Source organism: Ovis aries, chromosome 7 (genome assembly GCF_016772045.2).
Source record: "Ovis aries strain OAR_USU_Benz2616 breed Rambouillet chromosome 7, ARS-UI_Ramb_v3.0, whole genome shotgun sequence".
NCBI classification, from domain to species: domain Eukaryota; kingdom Metazoa; phylum Chordata; class Mammalia; order Artiodactyla; family Bovidae; genus Ovis; species Ovis aries.
The window spans coordinates 43,024,748-43,043,273 of record NC_056060.1 but is presented as its reverse complement, the minus strand read 5'-3'; the positions used below and the strand labels follow the sequence as shown (position 1 = coordinate 43,043,273).

The 18,526-nt window shown below is 39.1% G+C and overlaps 1 protein-coding gene across 3 annotated transcripts in view; it reads right to left on the bottom strand.

The window, feature by feature from the left end:
- Positions 1-1,368: 1,368 nt before the first annotated feature.
- The window catches only part of GNG2 (G protein subunit gamma 2), a 130,736-nt gene continuing 113,578 nt past the window's right edge, over positions 1,369-18,526 (bottom strand). For all 3 annotated transcript variants that reach the window (XM_060418603.1, XM_027971742.2, XM_027971744.2), the window contains one exon: positions 1,369-4,601. In XM_060418603.1, coding sequence (XP_060274586.1) covers positions 4,473-4,601 — 129 coding nt within the window. In that variant the 3' untranslated portion in view covers positions 1,369-4,472. The remainder of the gene's footprint in view (positions 4,602-18,526) is intronic.

The window sequence follows — 18,526 nt, the reverse complement described above, 5'->3', positions numbered from 1 at the left end:
TTATCATGGACATGGAGAAACATAGGGATTGTTACTGAGGAAAGGCCTGGGAGCCCGTGACCCCCTTCATTAAAAATAAATTCTGCCTGAATCTCCTGGTTCTAAATAGAAGAGAATGTAGATTTGGGGCAGAACCGAAGGGGAAGGGATTTCCCTTGGCAAATTATTTGCAATTTGTGGATTGGAGCTGACCCAGCTCCAATTCCCACGTCACTGTGAGCACTATCTAATATGTGAGCAGCTTATTAAAGAACCAGAGCTGGAGGCGATCCTCCCCAGGGGCTCAGTGGAACAGGAGCAGAGTTAAAACCCACCAGCTTCCTCCTCCCAGTGTCTCACATCCAGGAACGGCCGAAATTCTCAGCCACGGTTCACTCTAGGGCGACCACTTCCTGCAGCTGTGGGAACAAGGGCCGGCATGTTGACAGTGAGTGTGTGCCTTTCGTGAGGCATGATGAAAAGCCAGCTGTTGTAAGTACTTAAATCAGTGGTCCTCAGACCGTAGCATGCAACCGTGCATGGTCTTAAGTGCCATCGCTAGTAATTCTGAACTAGCCATAAACTTTCCAAGTGATTCTGAAGCAGGGGATCCAGAGACCACAGTCTGAGAAACAATGATGAAGTAAATAAATGCACAAACTCCAAGTGGCCCCTTCATCAGAGGTTCAAAGATGCTTTTGTTGCAGGCACACTTCCTGAGGTCCAGAGTCTCCTTCTCCAGGCAAGAATACTGGAGTGGGTTGCCATTCCCCATTCCAGGGGATCTTCCTGACCCAGGGATTGAACCCGCGTCTCCTGAACTGCAGGCAGATTCTTTACCCTCTGAGCCACCAGGGAAGCCCCTGCTTCTTACTAACAGGGTCTATGACTCACTAGCATAATTTGGGGGACATACAGAAGGGTTTCTTGATTGAGAATATCTCCAAGGAGCCATGAGTCTAGAGTCCTAAGCATTTATCTTCTCTACTGCTTCTTTTAAACCACGAGCAGCTTACAGAGAACAGCACGTTCTCTGTTCAATTTTTTTTTTCTTTTTGGAAAGAAAAAATCCCCGTGTGACATACCCATAGGATGTCCAAGTGTGAATGCAGCTCATCTGTCTTCATAGTCCAGCCTGCCAGTCTGGATGCCTCCCTGTATCCTTTCTCTGTCCCCAGGCACTATCCCCTGGGAGAAAGGCTTTTCAAGAGCCTCATGTGAGTTTTTGCCTCCTTGGGTGCCTTTATTAACAAAACCCTAAAGAAAATCCATGGATTTCTATTTCCTCATCCATCTTGTTATGTGTTATCATCCTTCCCAAATTAACCATAGAATCGTTGTGTGAGGTGGTCCACAGGCTTTCACAATAAAATCAACTGCATATGGAAATGAATCTGAAAATTCCATTTATTAAAACAAATACATTGTCTATGGGGGATGAAAGTGTACACATCACATTCAGGTTTTTCTGCTTTAACATTTCTGCATTTCTCTCTTTGAAAGATATACTCCATAGATCTTATATAGGAAAAATGTGAACAGTTCTAGGGCTGGGAAAACATTAATGTATATGTATAATAATTCACCATTGCCAGGAGCAGCTAGAAGCAAATATTTATAAAAAAAAAAAGTACAAAAAATCCCATAAGACAGCCTGCTTGATTTCTCAAAATTCTTTTTGTGATTATAAGTATACAGAGAAATGGTTTAAAATTTTTCCTTGGTAAGCAATCTCTTTCAAATATTATGAGCAAAGTTAGCCTCAGTTCAAAGTACTTATTCACAAGCTCTGACTTAAATAGCACTTGGTTTAAAATTGAAAGAAAAAAAGAAAGATTTAATACTGAGGATGATACAAGATTGGTTTTTTCCTTAATAGAGTTTGCATTCTAAGTAGAGGGCTATTATTAATGGTTAATGAATTTCATGGCAGATTTTCATTACTACCCAATATATTATATACATAAATTAGGGCCTTGACTAATTAAGCTAAGCTTTCCTATTAGTCACCCCTTAAGATAAAATTATGCTGGTGAAAATGATTGTTAAATTTCTAAAAGAATTAAAATTCATTAGAGGCATAAGTAATCAAAAGATTATTTCCTCCTTAAAAAGTAAAAATACCAATAAGTTAAAACTCATATAAAAACTCTGGGATTATAATGCCCTTTTGTAGGACATGAAATTATGAATGAGCCAAAGTTTTCTTAAACCTAATTTCAGAATACCTGTGTATTTTCTGCCTTCTTTCTTCAATAAACAAGATCATGCGCAGTTTGACACTTCCTTAACTTTTAATTAACAGAGCTGTATTCCTATGAGTTTTAATTCCATTTTAACTGCTCCAAAGATCTAGCTTTACATGAAAATATAGAGACTCCTTCTGAGAAAAATAAATGGTGTGGATTATAAAAGGTATCAGGGTATTACAATGATGCTTTAATCACCACCAAAGAGTGCTTTATTCACACTTGTTCTTATGTGAACACATATTCAATTCATATTTTGGCTTATTTTTAAAATATGGTTGGGTTTTAGTTGATTCCACAGTATTAGTAAGCCAATGGTACAATACTGTAGTTTAATATTCTGCCAGGGTTTTTCCCCCACTAAATCTTCACCAGAGTCCCACTGACTGTAACAAAATCCAAAAGTTTGAACAGAAGTATTTGGTAACAGGAGTGCATTCATGAATTTCACAATGTCTTAATATTCTCCCTGCCCCCCCAACATGAGTTTTAATTGAATTTATTTATTGTTTTATACTCATCCCCATACAGGAAGCTAAGCAAAGTGTTTATCAAGTTTCTTTCAAAATCTGTCCCTGGGCAGATTTTTCTTTTCTTTTTTTCCTTCCTTGCTCTCCTTTTTTTTTTTTGATGGGAGGAAGAGAATGGAAAGAGAATAAAATTAATTCAGAAATCATCTTTTGGAATTTCCAAATAAAAAAAGAGTTGTAAGAGAGCCCTCATCTGCCTAGAAACAACACTGAAAAAAGCGAGAAAGACTTCCAAGTTTCCCATTACTGGTGGACGGGAGCCACAAAGAAAAAAATCACTTACAACACATCTCTTGGGAAGAGAAAGCTAGAGGGGCAAGGAAGTTGTAAACAAAGGCAGAGAGACTCTAACCAACAAAGCGGAGAACAAACACAAAGAAAAGACTCTATTGAGAATTTAGGTGAAAAACAAAGGCTATCTCAGCGGAAAAAAGAGCCAGAACTGTTTCCGGTGGAGCTGCTTGGGGTGGCATCTGACCCTTCCTCGCTGGCATGTGAACAGCTGGATTCTGAGAGTGGATTTGATTTGGAGTCAAGGGTTATTCCTCTTGATACTTGAACAAGTGAGGGCCATGTTTTTTCTTGTTAAGAAGAGCACAGAAAGCCTTCTTCACTCTAGAATTTTGGTGACTCAGGGAAAAAGGGAATTTGCTCTGACTTTGTGACCACAGCACTTCCCAACTCAAGGTGAATCCTTGCTTCTGTTGCTTGTTGGTAGGTGTGCTGCCCTGGATCCTGGATCAAATCAAAATGCTTTGGATTCTGGAAAATACGTTGAAGAAGCACTGACGCCTCTGTTAACTAGGAGGTATTTTAGGCATGGCTAAGGCTCTGAAGTCATCTCAGTTTTCAAGATACTGAGTCTTGTCCTCCCTAGCTTTATTTCTCTTTTATTCTTTTTCCGAACTTCATAGTAAAACAATAGAACTTCTGAATGGATGTAACATGGGGACATTTTCATGCAGTATTACTCAAAAACTGTCACAAATATATGAAAGCACCAGTCACAACACATGATTTACTTTTACTCGCAGAATCAAAGCTATCATGTACAAATGTTAGGAATAGTGATCAGAGAACACAGATAACCGGCATTTGTTGTTGTTATTACCATGAGGATAAACCACGGGGAAATCTCTCTAAACCCTTTGGGTGCTCATCCTTCGAGTTCAGTCTTACAGACAAATCCAGCCTATCTCTTCACTACTCTAATGGAGAGGGGTGGAGGGAAGGGTGGGGAAAAGGGAAAAAGAAAAGAAACAAAGACGAAACATCAACGCCATTGAACCGAACCACGGCTACAGTGGGCGACTCAGCTTGTCAAAGGGTACTCTAAAGGCAATATTCATTCCAAGAAGGTCATACATATCTGAGCTCAGTACAGCTGTCTGTTTTAATTTTTATTTTTTTAAATATGAAGCAGAAACATAAGGTTTGGGGAGGGATAGCAGGAAAGAAATGACATCAATTTTATCTTTACATATTCCCCTCCTCTAGGCAGTTCTCCAGACATCAGATCTCTTAACTTGGGGTGTGGATCAGCTTTCATACTCATAAAGGGGACCAGTTCTTTAAACATGCATAAGCCTGGAGACTCCAGGATGGTTCTCCTCCCTCTCTTTAAATGCTGTGGACTAGAAAGGCGCCCACTTTGCTAAAAACTCTACATCAGTGTCCCTGGAGCCCCGAGGCTCCTCAGGTTCCTCCTGAAGACTTAAAGGATAGCACAGAAAAACTTCTTCTCCCTAAATGGGTTTTCTGAAGCCGGAACAGGTGTCAGGAGGGGATCTTCCTTGGCATGCGCTTCACAGTAGGCCATCAAATCTGCAGCTGCCTTGGACACCTGGAAAAGACGACAAAAACAACCAAAACTTTAGCTAAGGCGTCGACGAAGGCACTGATGCAGGCTCAGTGAGTCAAGGCTCAGACTTGGGTGTCCATGCTGCCTGGGTTCAAGTCAAACAAAATACTCATCCTCAAAAGCTACTGTTTCCTCATCTGTGAAGAAGGGAGTTGATGATCTTGACCTCATAGGGTTGCTACAAGCAGTTCTGGGGTTAGGGAGAGGTGAGTGAGGCACTGAAGGAGGCATTCATGGTCAGGGTCAAGCAAGCATCAACCTTGTGTTTGTCCAGGCATCTCCTTAAATTCTGTGTCCCGGGCAGGTTGCTTCCTTCCCTCATCCCAGTCCCAGCCCTGGCTGCAAGGGCTTATGAGGTGAACCACATATATCACTTAGTGCCTACAACACTATAAGCTTTTCACACAGGCTATCCATTATTATCACTCTGTAGTTGTGTCTCTCTGCTTCAGAAATTGAGCTAGGGATGCCTAAAGCCATGTTGATTTGTTTTTAACAAATATAAGAGGAGGTATTATATATGTACTCATGTAACTTTATATATATGATAATATTATATGTAATTTATTACACATATTTTTTGTGTTACTTCAACCAAGCATCACACGCTTTAAGGAATTCCCCTGGGAGGTTGGTCAGTGATCTCAGTGATGCTGTCATTTCTCATAACATTTCTGTAGCTCCTTGTTGAATGTCTTCTGGAGTACCTTTCTTTGATGAGCTTTGACAGTGGCAAATTTTCACTACTGAAGGGGAACTGAATATGAGGAAATAAATTACAAGTCATTTGAAACTGCATCTTGGGCCTAGGTGGATGATGATCTACCCGGAGAATGCCATCTGGGGTCAAAACCATAAAGTCAAGAGTCGGTCTCTTACAAGACGTAATACACTTACTCTAGAAATCAACACAAACATTTCCCCACATCAGTGTCCTACTACAACAGCAACTCAGAGTGACTACTGGAAGACAGTCCTCTCTAAGAGTGGGGAGACAGGATTATTTCTGAAAAGATCCATTGCCCCTCCTACATGTGGGTTATACATACCCAACAAAGGCATCAGACTTGCTCAATGAGACATAAGCAGAAGTGAGTGATATGAGTCACTTTGGGGCAGAGACTTCAAGAACTAATGCATAGTTTGCCATCAAAGTCTTAAACACAACTGATTTTTGTATGTTGATTTTTTCATTCTGCTACTGAGTTCATTTATTAGTTCTAACAGGTTTTTTTTTTCTTTTTTGAGGGGGTGACATTATTAGGATTTCTCTATATAAGATCATCATCTGCAAACAGAGACAATTTTCCTTTTTTGGTTTTGGTTTCAATACCTTTTATTTATTTTTTCCTTCCTGGTTATTCTGGCTAGGAACTCCAGTACTATGCTAAATACAGTCATGAAAGTGGGTAACCTTGTCTTGCTTCTGATCTTACAAGAAAAACTTTTAATCTTTTACCATTGAGTATGATGTCAATTGTGGGCTTGATATATATGGACTTTATTATGTTGAGGTGCATTCCTTCTATATTCAATTTATTGATAGTTATTAACAGGAAAGGATGTTGTATTTTGTTAAATTTTCTCTAATGAGATGCTCATGTGACTTTTGCTTTTCATTCTATCAATGTGATGTAGCACATAATGTGCTGTTGAGTTTGGTTTGCTAATATTTTTGTTGAGAATTTTAGCATTCATATTCATCAGAGATATAAGCTTACAGTTTTCTTATAGTGTCCTTACATGGCTTTCGTATCAGGGTAATGCTGACCTTGTAAAATTAATTTGGAAGTGTTCTCTCCTCTTCAGTTTTTTGGAAGAGTTTTAGAAGAATTGGCATTAATTTTTTAAATGTTTGGTAGAATTCACCAGGAAAGTCGTCTAGTCTTGAGATTTTCTTTGGTGAGAATTTTCGATTACTGATTCAATCTCCTTACTGGTAATTGGTCTGTTCAGATTTTCTATTTCTTTTTCAATGATTCAGTCTTGGTAAGTTACATGTTTCTAGAAACTTATCCATGTCTTTTAGATTATCCAATTTGTTGCATTTAATGATTCATAGTAGAATCTTATGATCCTTTGTATTTCTGTGATATCAGTTATAATGTCTCTTTCATTTCCAGTTTTACTTATTTGAGTTTTCTTTCTTTTTTCCCTTAGTCTAGCCAAAGGTTTGTGAATTTTGTTAAATTTTCCAAAAAATAGCTCTTAGCTTTGCTGACTTTTGTCCTTCTGGTCTTTATTTCATTTATTTCTGCTTTGACCTTTGTTTTTGCTTCCTTTCACGAACTTTGTGCTTAAAATTGGTTAGTAGTTACTTGAGGTATAAAGTTAGGTTGTTTGACACCTTTAAAAATTTATCACTATAAACTTCCCTCTTAGAACTGGTTTTTGCTGCATCCCATATGTTTTCATATGTTGTGTTTCCTTTTTTTTTTTTTTTTAAATTTGTTTCAGGGTACCTTTTAACTTTCCTTTTTATTTCTTCTTTGATCCATTGGCTGGTTGTTTACAAGTGTGTTTTTAAATTTCCGCATATTGGTGAACTTTCCAGCTTTGTTCCTGTTATTCATACAGTTGTGATTGGAAAAGATTCTTGGTATGATTTCAGCCTCCTTAAATTTGCCAAGACTTGTTTTATGATCTGTCATTTGACCTATCCAAGAGAATGTTCTGTGTGCACTTAAGAAGAATGTATATTCTGAAGCTGTTGGATGCAATGTCCTATATATGTTTTAGGCTCACTTGGTCTAAAGTAGAGTTCAACATTTCCTTATTGATTTTCTGTCTGGATGATCTTCCCATTGTTGAAAGTAAGGTAGTAAAGTTTCCAACTACGATTGTATTATCTGTTTCTCTGTTTAGTTCTGTTAATATGTGCTTAATGTATTTAGGCACTGTGATTTTGGATGCATATATATTTATAATTGTTGTATCCTTTTAGTAAATTGACCTATACCTCATTATATAACAAACTTCTTTGTCTTTGTTATAAGTTTTGGCTTAAATCCTCACTGTTTCATAGGCATTACATTGATTATTAAAGTATTTTTATTGTGTTTCTATTTTGTTACAGACATTAAGTTTTCTCTACTGATCTGTTATCCTCCTTTTATAGATTAAAAATTTAGGCTTAACACATTGCAGGAGTGGTTCAGTGTCATATAGCAAAGTATGCTGCAGAAAAAGAATTTGAACATTAATGTATAGCCGTTAAGCCACAGCCATCTATATACAAACAACTCAAACAGCCTTCTGCATACAAACTACTCAAATGCAGGGCTAGTTCCAAAGGTCAATTGAAATTCTTTGTGCATCTTTTTGAAATGCTATTATGACAGAATGAAAGGAAACAGCCTGTTCTTGTCTTAGCTCCTCTAAATGAAAGCAAAGAACAGACTTTTAGAATCTCAATTTCTTTTTTATTGTTTTGGTTTTTTAATTGTTTGAGTCATAGTCATTATTATGCAAGCAGCAGAGACTAGACAATAGTAATGTCTAAAACTTCCTTGTTAACAAGAGATACAGCAGTGTCCCTACTCATTGCAGCAGGAATTTTCAGTCTTTTTACGGTACAGAAAGCACTATCCAGGGCAAAATTTAACATATTATTGACAGAGGAATTTTTGCAGAAGCTAATGCCTGTGGCTGGTGATTTGTTATGTAAGGGCATACTGAAACATCTCTGGTCTATAACATTTGGATAACAAGAGAGGAATTAATATGTCTCTGGTTAATAATGTGTTAACAGCTTAGAGTTGCTCAGATCTTGTATTTGGAAACTTGATTCTGAACAATTTCATTCTGAAAATATATTATGTGTTCTATCATGTTTCCTCAACTAGATTGCAATCTCCTGTGGGTGACGGTCCAATACAATGTCAGAATCCTAGTGGTAATTAGAACAATGGCTAATATTTATCTGCCCTTGATACATGTTACTTTACACACAGTATTTATTTAATCCTTAAAATAACACTACAGGTCACAAGCTATTATTATCCTCATTTTTAATATGTGAAGCTGAGGTTTCATTAGGTAAGTGTTCGCCCTAGTTTACAGCTCGTGAGTACCAGAGTCTTGAGTCTAAGTGTTCTTGACTTGATTTTTAGGAATGCTCTTTCTTTCTAATCCTTAATATTATCCTTTATCCTTTACCTTTCAATGAGTTACGGCAATAGCCTGCCTGGCAAATCTTCTGGCTTTCTAACCATCCCTGCTAACATTTCTCATGAGATTCTTTCACATTTCACATTCTTAGGCCTAGTTCTTCCATGAAGATTTCCTCAATAACTTTAGGTAACCTCTCTCTTTTCTGTTCTGTTGATTGTTCCTACTAAAATATCTTAAATTTTAGAGATGATCAAGACGCAGAGTAGGTGGACCTGGAACTTATCTCCCACCACAGACACATCAAAAATACATCTACATGTGGCACTGAAAACTAACTGGAAACTAGCAAAGTCTCCTATACAACCAAGGCTGAAAGAAAGATCTACACAGGATTGGGTAGGAAGGGAAGAGAAGCAATCAGGTCAGGACCTGTGGCTCAGGCAGGGGACTCAGAAGAAAAGGGAGATTATAGGGGTGGAGATCCTCCCTGGGCAATAAATGGTTCAAGCTACATATTACAGGCACGAGTCCTGAGGTCTGGCCCAGTGAAGACCAGCTCCCTTGACTGACTGGATGACTGGGAGGACTAACATGAGGGCTGTGGGAAGCCCAGACTCTGTCTACTTGGGAGGAATGCACGTATGCACTCACTTTCTCCTGAAGCAGAGTGGAGAGGGCTGATTGAAATTGCACTGGTGGCTGGTTGGTTTCCCATGACTGCCCCAGAGCACCCCAGCTTGAGCTGAGTGAATGTTCCCGCCCTGCTTAATTCATGTCATAACTCTACGCTGGAGTGAGGACTGCATGACGTAGAGAACTCTGCTCTAAGACGCAGAGGGGGTTCTGACCAGAAGTGCTGTGTGAGCAGGGCGGGGGCAGCCATTACTGGCAGTGCATCAGAAACAGCCTTGAACTGAGGCTGTACCACAGCAGCTTGTACCCTGACAGACGTTGAGAGCCCAAATGGGCCCCTCTTGCTCCAGCACTGCTCCCAAGGGTGCTGGTGCTGGGATAGGGGAGAGTTCACACTTCAAGGGAATAGAACCCGCTTGGACCCAACCCTTAGAGCGTCTGCTCCAGCAACTTGGGACCTGCCTGCACCCCCATTAGGGCAGTAGCAGCCACTGAGCAGGCAGGAAGCCCTGGCTTCCCTCTCACCCTGGTCTTATCCCTTTCACCTCCAACCCTACCCTCCTACCAAGGTGACAGCTGCCAGCACACCCTGAGGAAAGATGAGACTTGTGTTCGTGCCAAATCCAGCTCTCCTACCAAAGCCATTGAGTACATGCACACTGTACAGGGATGCTCCCATAAAAACATCTCAGCTTTGTCCCCTTATTGTCACCTCTTCTGCAAATGCCTTAGTCCAAGCCTCCAACTTATTTTCCACAATTACTGAAATAACCTCTTAACTAAAAATTTCCAAGGGATCTTTTATAGACTGAATGTTTGTGTCTCCTCCCCACCCCCCTAATTCATGTTGAAATCTAATTCCCAATGTGATGGTGTTTGGAGGTGGGGCCTTTGGTGGGTGATTAGGTCATGAGGGGCTTCCCTGGTAGCTCAGCTGGTAAAGAATCCACCTGCAATGCAGGAGACCCTGGTTCACTTTCAATTCCTGAGTTGGGAAGATCCCCTGGAGAAGGGATAGGCTACCCATTTCAATACTCTGGCCTAGAGAATTCCATGGACAGAGGAACCTGGCAGGCTACAGTCCATGGGGTTACAAAGAGTCGGACACAACTGAACGACTTTCATTTTCATTTTTAGGTCATGAGAGTAGAGCCCTCATGAATGGAATTAGTGCTCTTATAAAAAGAGACCCCAGAGAACTCCCTTGCCCCTTTACCCATGTGAGATCATAGAGAGAAGATGGTCTTCTATGAACCAGGAAACAGGCTCCTACTAGATGTCACATCTATGGTAACTTGATCTTGGACTTCTAGCCTCCAGAACTATGAGGAATAAATTTCTGTTGTTCATAAGCCACCTAGTTTATGGCATTCTTTTATAGTCGCTCAAATGGACTAAGACGGGCTTGATGAACTGAATTCAGGGTGTGGTCTGTGAAGTTCAAAGATAAAAAAAATGACATTGTTATTTTCACCAATCTCAAATGGAAATCTAACATTTCTTTCCATTATAGATGTAGACAATACAAGTAGCATTAACAGTTTCTGTGATTTAGTCATCAATAAAAATCAGATATTTTCCATCATATTAGTTAGTATAGATATATCAACATTTTATGTTCTTTCATTTTGTAAGTACATACCCATTCTTATATAACCTAATCAGTTAACAAAGAAGTATCTATGTTTAACTGTATCACAAAAGTTTTCCTAAAAATATTCTGACGAACTATATTTTAGTATAATTCATTTCCTTTGTAATTTAAAAACATTATTCTGAGAAGGAGACCATATGCTTCAGCAGACAGCCAAATAAGCTTAGGGGCACAAAAAATTTTAAGAATCTCAGCTGTATATAACTTCTCTTTTACAACTGTGCCAGGAGTAGTATTCTCCATACTGCAGCTAGAAAAATAGTTTTAAATATAAATTGGCTCATATCACTCCCTATTTAAAACTTTCAAGAGCTTCTCATTGCAGTTTGTAGAAAGCCAAGACATCACAAAAACAGCCTGTGAGTCCTGCCTACTTTTGCCATCTCTCCAATTTCACGTTGTAGCGTTTTCCCCTCCCATACCGGTCTCCTCTAATTCTGTGAAAGCTCCAAGTTCTTTTCTGCCTCGAAGCTTCACACATACAAGTCCCTGGAACCATCTCCTCACCAGGCTGGCTCCTCCTCGCTCTTCAGAAGTCAGTTGAAATATTGCCTCTTTGCAGAGTTTTGACTGATTATCTTATCCAATAATGATGAAGTCATCACTTTCCTCACCTATTCTGTCTCCTCACTCTTTTCCTTCATGGAAAAACACTTATCACAATTTATAATTACAACTCTTGCTTGTTTATTTGATGTTTGATATTTCCCTTCAGGCATTTGGCTCTTTGAATACAGGAATCATATCTATTTTATTCACCACTATGTCATCAGTGCCAGCACATAGGAAAGACTCAAATAATTGCTGAAAAAGTTCTCAAATATAATCTTAATCAACAAATACTCCATTCAAATAATATTTACTGAGTACCTAATATGCTAGTCACAATTCTGGAAGGTTGAAATAATTAGGGAACAAAATAAAAATTCCCGTCCTTGCAGAACTAATGTAGTATTCTAGACTTCCAATTTTGACTATGATGGAGGAACAGGGACTAATTAAACCCTCCTGCTTTAACTTAAAAACTGGAAAAAAAAAATGAACAAATGTTTTTTAAAACATTAGACAGTAGGCAGCAGAGGACAGTTATCCCTGAGAGAAGGGAGGCAAGATAAGCCCCATGTCCCAGCTTACTGCTTGAAAAGATTTCTAGGCCACAGCACAGGGAGGGGCTACCCAAACAGATTTCAGAAACCTCCTTGAGTTGATGAGGGAGTGACAGAGAAGAAAAACCTACACACACACACACACACACACACACACACACACACACACACACACACAGAGTCACTGGAGAGAGAGAGAGAGAGAAAGAGAGCAAGCACGCACTCTGGAGGCCTCCAGAGGATTCCTTTAGAGTCTTTAGCTGAATACTGATCAGCACATATGTGGGAGAAAACTGCTTGAAACTATGAAATGAATTTCAGAAAGGATCAAGTGAAGTAGTCCCTGGTGATCACACAGAGCTGGAGTAGTTTGTGTCTCTGCTGGACAGAGTAGAAAGATCTCATACACATAGGGGATTGATGGGTCTTAGAAAGGGTATCCTCAGTAGTGGTGCCAAGTAGGCCTTGACTAACAGCTGAGGTGGACCCACCTATTAAAGTTTAAAAGAACAGATCAAAATGTTTCTGAGTTATTTAACTGGACCACAGAACAAAACATCCAAATATTTAAAGACTACAAAAACTTCCAGTATGCCACACACAAAAAAAATTCACAAATTGTGGAATGTAATAAAAAAATCCAGGCATACAAATAAGTAGGAGAAAAACATATCCCATAATGAAGAAAAAATTAATACAAATTAATCCAAAAATGAGGAGAAAAAGATGCAGAATTGACATAAATGATAAAATACATAGATAAGGATGCTGTTAAAATAGATATTGTAAATACTGTCTACATGACCAAGGAAATAGAGATAAGGAAAACATGATTAAAAGAGACATCAGCTCAGCTCAGTTCAGTTCAGTTGCTCAGTTGTGTCCGACTCTTTGCGACCCCATGAATCGCAGCACGCCAGGCCTTCTTGTCCAACACCAACTCCCGGAGTTCACTCAAACTCATGTCCATCGAGTTGGTGATGCCATCCAGCCATCTCATCCTCTGTCGTCCCCTTCTCCTCCTGCCCCCAATCCCTCCCAGCATCAGAGTCTTTTCCAATGAGTCAGCTCTTCACATGAAGTGGTCAAAGTACTGGAGTTTCAGCTTTAGCATCACTCCTTCCAAAGAACACCCAGGACTGATCTCCTTCAGAATGGACTGGTTGGATCTCCTTGCAGTCCAAGGTACTCTCAAGAGTCTTCTCCAACACAGTTCAAAAGCATCAATTCTTTGGCGCTCAGCTTTCTTCACAGTCCAACTCTCACATCCATACATGACCACTGGAAAAACCATAGCCTTGACTAGACAGACCTTTGTTGGCAAAGTAATGTCTCTGCTTTTGAATATGCTATCTAGGTGGAAGATACTAAAAAGGCCTAAATCAAATTTTTAGAGATAAAAAGCACACTGGATGGAATTAGCACCAATTAGACACTGCCGAAGAAAAGATTAATAATGAACTTGAAGACAATAACAGGAACTCTCCAAAGTGAAGCACAGTGAGAAAACAGACTGAAAACAAACTGAGACCACTGAGCTAGGAGACAAGTTCAGGCAGCCTTATAATCATACAATTGGAGTCTATGGAGGAGAGGAGAAATATAGTGTGTGGAAGAAAGGAAAGAAAAAATAATTGAAGACATAATAACTGAAAATTTCCAAGTTTGATAAAAACTATAAATCCACAGTTTCAAGTAACTCAATTCCCAAATGAAGAACCATGAATCAAACTACACCAATGTACAGCATAATCAAATTGCTTATGTAGTACTTGAGTAGGAGGATGGAGAGAACAGAAAATAAAACATAATAAATAGCTATGGAGGATGTTAGATGACAGTCTGTTTTATAAGAAAATAAAAAGTACAGCAGGGTAAACTACCAAGAAAAAATATCTTTATATGGAGACACTTGGAAGACGCCACCTTAATCAAGTAATTAACGTTCATACCACCAGTAAGTGACAATATGAAATCGTGTATCACTGACAGAAGGAAGCAGTGAGACGGATATCCCACCAGTTCTCTGATATTAATGTCAAATTTCTGTTACTTTAATTAAATCATAGAGAAACACCAGGCAAACCAAAATTGAGTGACACTCTATAAATCTATATAATCTTTGTAACTGTCCATGTCCTAAGAGTCTAAGGAACTGTGCCTGACAGGACAGCTAAATACAACCCATGATTTGGAACTGGGTGCTTTTGCTAAAAGGGACATCATTGGGATTATCTGAAATACTTCAGTGGGGTCTGAGGAGTAGAAGGTGGTGATGTATAAATGTTAATTGTACATAATGATATTATGAATATGTAAAACAATGTTTTTACTTATAGGAAATGTTAAAGTATCCAGAGGTAACAGGCACCTGTTGACAACTCTTCTCAAATGGTTCAGGGGAAAACAAAATTCTTTGCATTGTACTTCAAACTCTTCTGTACCTTTGAGGTTACTTCCAGAGTAAAAATATTTTTTCTAAAGAAAAGAGAAATTAGAAATACTGAGTATGAACAACTTTCTCAAGAAGTTAAGCTTCAAAGCAGAGCAAACAAATGAGGTAGTTGCTAGAGGAGGAAATGAGGGGTTCAAGAGAAGAAATTTAAATTTCATTTAAGATGTACAAATAACACTATATTTGAATGATGATGGAAATGATGAAATAAAGAATCAAAACTGGTGATTCAGAATGAGCAGCAAACTGCCAGAGCATGTCTCTGATAAGGGAGATGAGATCTACTGTGTAATGAAGGAATGTACTTTCGATAAGAGCAAGCATCTCCCTAGATTGACAGCTGCTGAAACCCAGCTACCCAGGCACTTCACCCAACTGGACTGGGGCTGAGAATCAGTGAGAAAGAGAAGGAGGGCTCTAGGCAGTCCCAATAAAAACCACCAGATTATAATCTTGGGCTCTGAAAAACAGGAATCTACTCTGGCAGACACATTTACAGCTCTGAGTAGTATAAGTTGTCAGTAAGAATAAAAACCAGACCTGAGAATTTAAACTGTAAGTAAGGGTTAAGTAAGCTCCATCTTCATTACATCCTGAATCCTGAAACACACCTTAAAATTAACGCTGCAAAATGCTTGCAACCCACTGATGGGTCATCACTGCCTGCGCCCATGGACATCTGCCTATGTGTTAAGGGTATCAATCATTCAATCACTCCTTCAGTTGTCTGGCCTGCACTACTGGAGCCATCCAGGATTTACAGTTTCAAATTGACTCCTAAAAGGACTTCAAAGATCACACTGGGATGGAGCCTTAGAATGAGAAGTTACCCTGAACATTGCCTGTCACAAGCCTGGCAAGACAGCTGAAGGCAAAAGAAACTGTAACACCTGTGGGAAGAGATCATAAAATTTTCATGCTAGAGAGACTGACCTGCATTTGTTTACAAAGATGTTTTTACTCAGGTCAAAAGCTGTTGGCTACAGTAAAGGCTTTATCATTCATTGAATTATCAATATGTAATTCAAATAAGGGAAAATTGAAACATCTAGTTTGATCCTTAGTAAATGCAGAAGAAATGTCTGTATTCTTTCCTGTGTCTTGGAATTATACTGACAACACAACAGTCGGTATGCTGAGCAACATTAGGAATGCCAGAAATGGAAAGCAGCATACCACCATGACGTCCTGTATCACCAAGGGGCCCACATCACTGCTGGTGGTCAAAGGTGAGTCAAAAGGATCTCTCCATTATGACCGTGGAAAGCAGCCAGGATCAAACTTTGATTGTGATATTAGAGAAAGTAAAATTTATGAATAAATACCTAGCATTTTAAATTTGTAAAATAAAGTAGAAATATTCTAAATAATCTTGCCCTCCCTGTTTGTCCAAGGTGATATTAGATTGATGATGCACGTCAATAGGATTTTTTTTAAAAAGGAAATAATAGAATTAATTTTCAAAACAGTCATCAAGAAAAGTACATGATATTTACTCAATTTAATTTATATTTTGAAGAAGGAAGAGCTTCCTCTGGCCTGAAAACTAGGTTATTCAGAAAAATTCATTTTCTAGGGATTTTGAATTATCAAGGTTTAGCAGTACTGCTTCTCTAGCTCCCACGTATAATGCACAAGGCTAAGAATACACTTGGTGCTTAACAAACAACTACTGAACTTTGAAAATTGTATCAACCCTCATAAAAATGAAGTTTTATGCTCAATTATTAATGTATGCCTGGATTCAATTTAAATTTTTTGTTCCACTTTCAGCAAATCAGATGAATTAAAATGGATATCTTTGAACACAGCCTTTTCCTCTATAAGTTCCAGACATATTATACCTATTTTGTTAACCCTGAAAATAGTCTCAGTTTGGCCTATATGTAAGGTTGAAACTTACTCTTCCTAATAAACTGAATGCAAGAATTTTAGGGAAGAGATGTTAAAACTTTTGATTCAAATGCTGGAGAAGTATTTAAAAAGTCCCAAACCTAGGATGTCTGTCCCCTCTCTAGAATGAAGCAGGATGTCTAACTGACTTGTGTCTCAGTACAACTTTACCTGAAGTTCAGTTCCAATGTATTATGAGTTGATTGTCAGAAAGATGATTCGATTACTAGAAACGTTTACATTTGGTTCAATAATTAAACAACTTTTTCAGTTATGAAAATCAGTCTTTTTTTTTATGTTGAGCTGTTTTCAAAAAGAAAGGTATACTATAAATACTGGCTTCTTATATTCATATACTTGACATAAAACAATTTACCTATTTTAAAATGATCAATTCTGCCCTACTTTTTGGCATTTTACTGAACTTTCTTCTATATGATGAGTTTTCTTTGGCCAGTGACATCATGCTTGGAATTTCCCAAACCATAAATGTAATTGGAAATGTCATCCAAAATACAGTTCCTAATGTCTTGTTATATGACACATTTAGTACATGAACTTAAAGCGAAAGAAAGTGAAGTCGCTCAGTCGTGTCTGACACTTTGCGACCCCATGGACTGTGGCCCACCAGGCTCCTCTGTCCATGGGATTCTCCAGGCAAGAATACTGGAGTGGGTTGCCATTTCCCTCTCCAGGGGATCTTCCCAACCCAGGGATCAAACCCGGGTCTCCCGCACTGTAGGCAGACGCTTTACCCTCTGTGCCACCAGGAAAGCCCTGGTGAACGTAAAGCTATCCACTGAAAAAAAAAAGTGTTTTCTCATTGTCTGCCTATCTCATCACCAAGAAGTAGACAATAAGGTCTTTGACGTTGAGGACTGTGTAATTTATCTGATGAAGGAAAAATTATTTAATAAACTGACTAATAAGTAGGATCAGAATAGAAAAGATTCATGAACAAGTGGGGATTTAAGGTGACCTGTCAGAGAGGAGTCAGATTCAGATATTGTCCCAGTCCATTTGGGCTGCTCTAATAAAATGCCAAAACCAGGTGGATTGTAAACAACAGTTCTGGAGGCTGGAAAGTCTAAGATCAAGGTGCCGGCAGATTCAGTGTCTGTTGGGTCTCAATTCCTAGTTCATAGATGCCTATCTTCTTGTTGTAACCTCACAAAGTGGAAAGGGCAAGGGAGCTTGCTGAACCTCTATATGGGCACTAATTCCATTCCTGAGGGCTCTGTCTGCATGACCCCTAATCACTCCCCAAAGTCCCCATCTCCAAATACTGCCACATTTGGGTGTTAGGATTTTAATGTATGAATGTGGAAAGTAAAGTCGCTCAGTCATGTCCGACTCTTTGCGACCCCATGGACACCAGGCTCCTCCGTCCATGGGATTTTCTAGGCAAAAGTACTGGAGTGGATTGCCATTTCCTTCTCTAGGGAACTTCCCGCCCCAGGGATCAAACCCAGGTCTCCCACATTGTAGACAGATGCTTTACTGTCTGCGCCACCAGGGAAGTCATGAATATGAATATGGGGAGGGACACAAGCATTTAGTCTACAATAAATAGGAAAAGAATAGAAAAGACCTGATGCTGGGAAAGAAAGAAGGTAGGAGGAAAAGGGGATGACAGAGGACAAGATGGCTGGATGGCATCACTGACTCAACAGACATGAGTTTGAGCAAGCTCCAGGAGATGGTGAAGGACAGGGAAGCCTGGCATGCTGCATTCCATGGGGTTGCAAAGAGTTGGGCATGACTGAGCAATTGAACAACAACAAATAGGAAAAGAATAAGAGGAAGAGTGCTCTCACTGAGGGATTCAGAATAACCAGAGAGACGGTAATCTGCACAGCACATTCTCTAGACAGTGAAGAATGCCAGTTGGAAAGGTCTATTGGAACCATTTGGGAGAAATGAGAAATAACTTTGGCATTTATATGTGAAGCCAATATAAGGAGCATCCAATTAGTTAAGAAGCAATCATTTCACCCATGCTCCTGGCCTTGGCTTTCTTTTGCACTTACATGTATATTATTCATGATGCCAA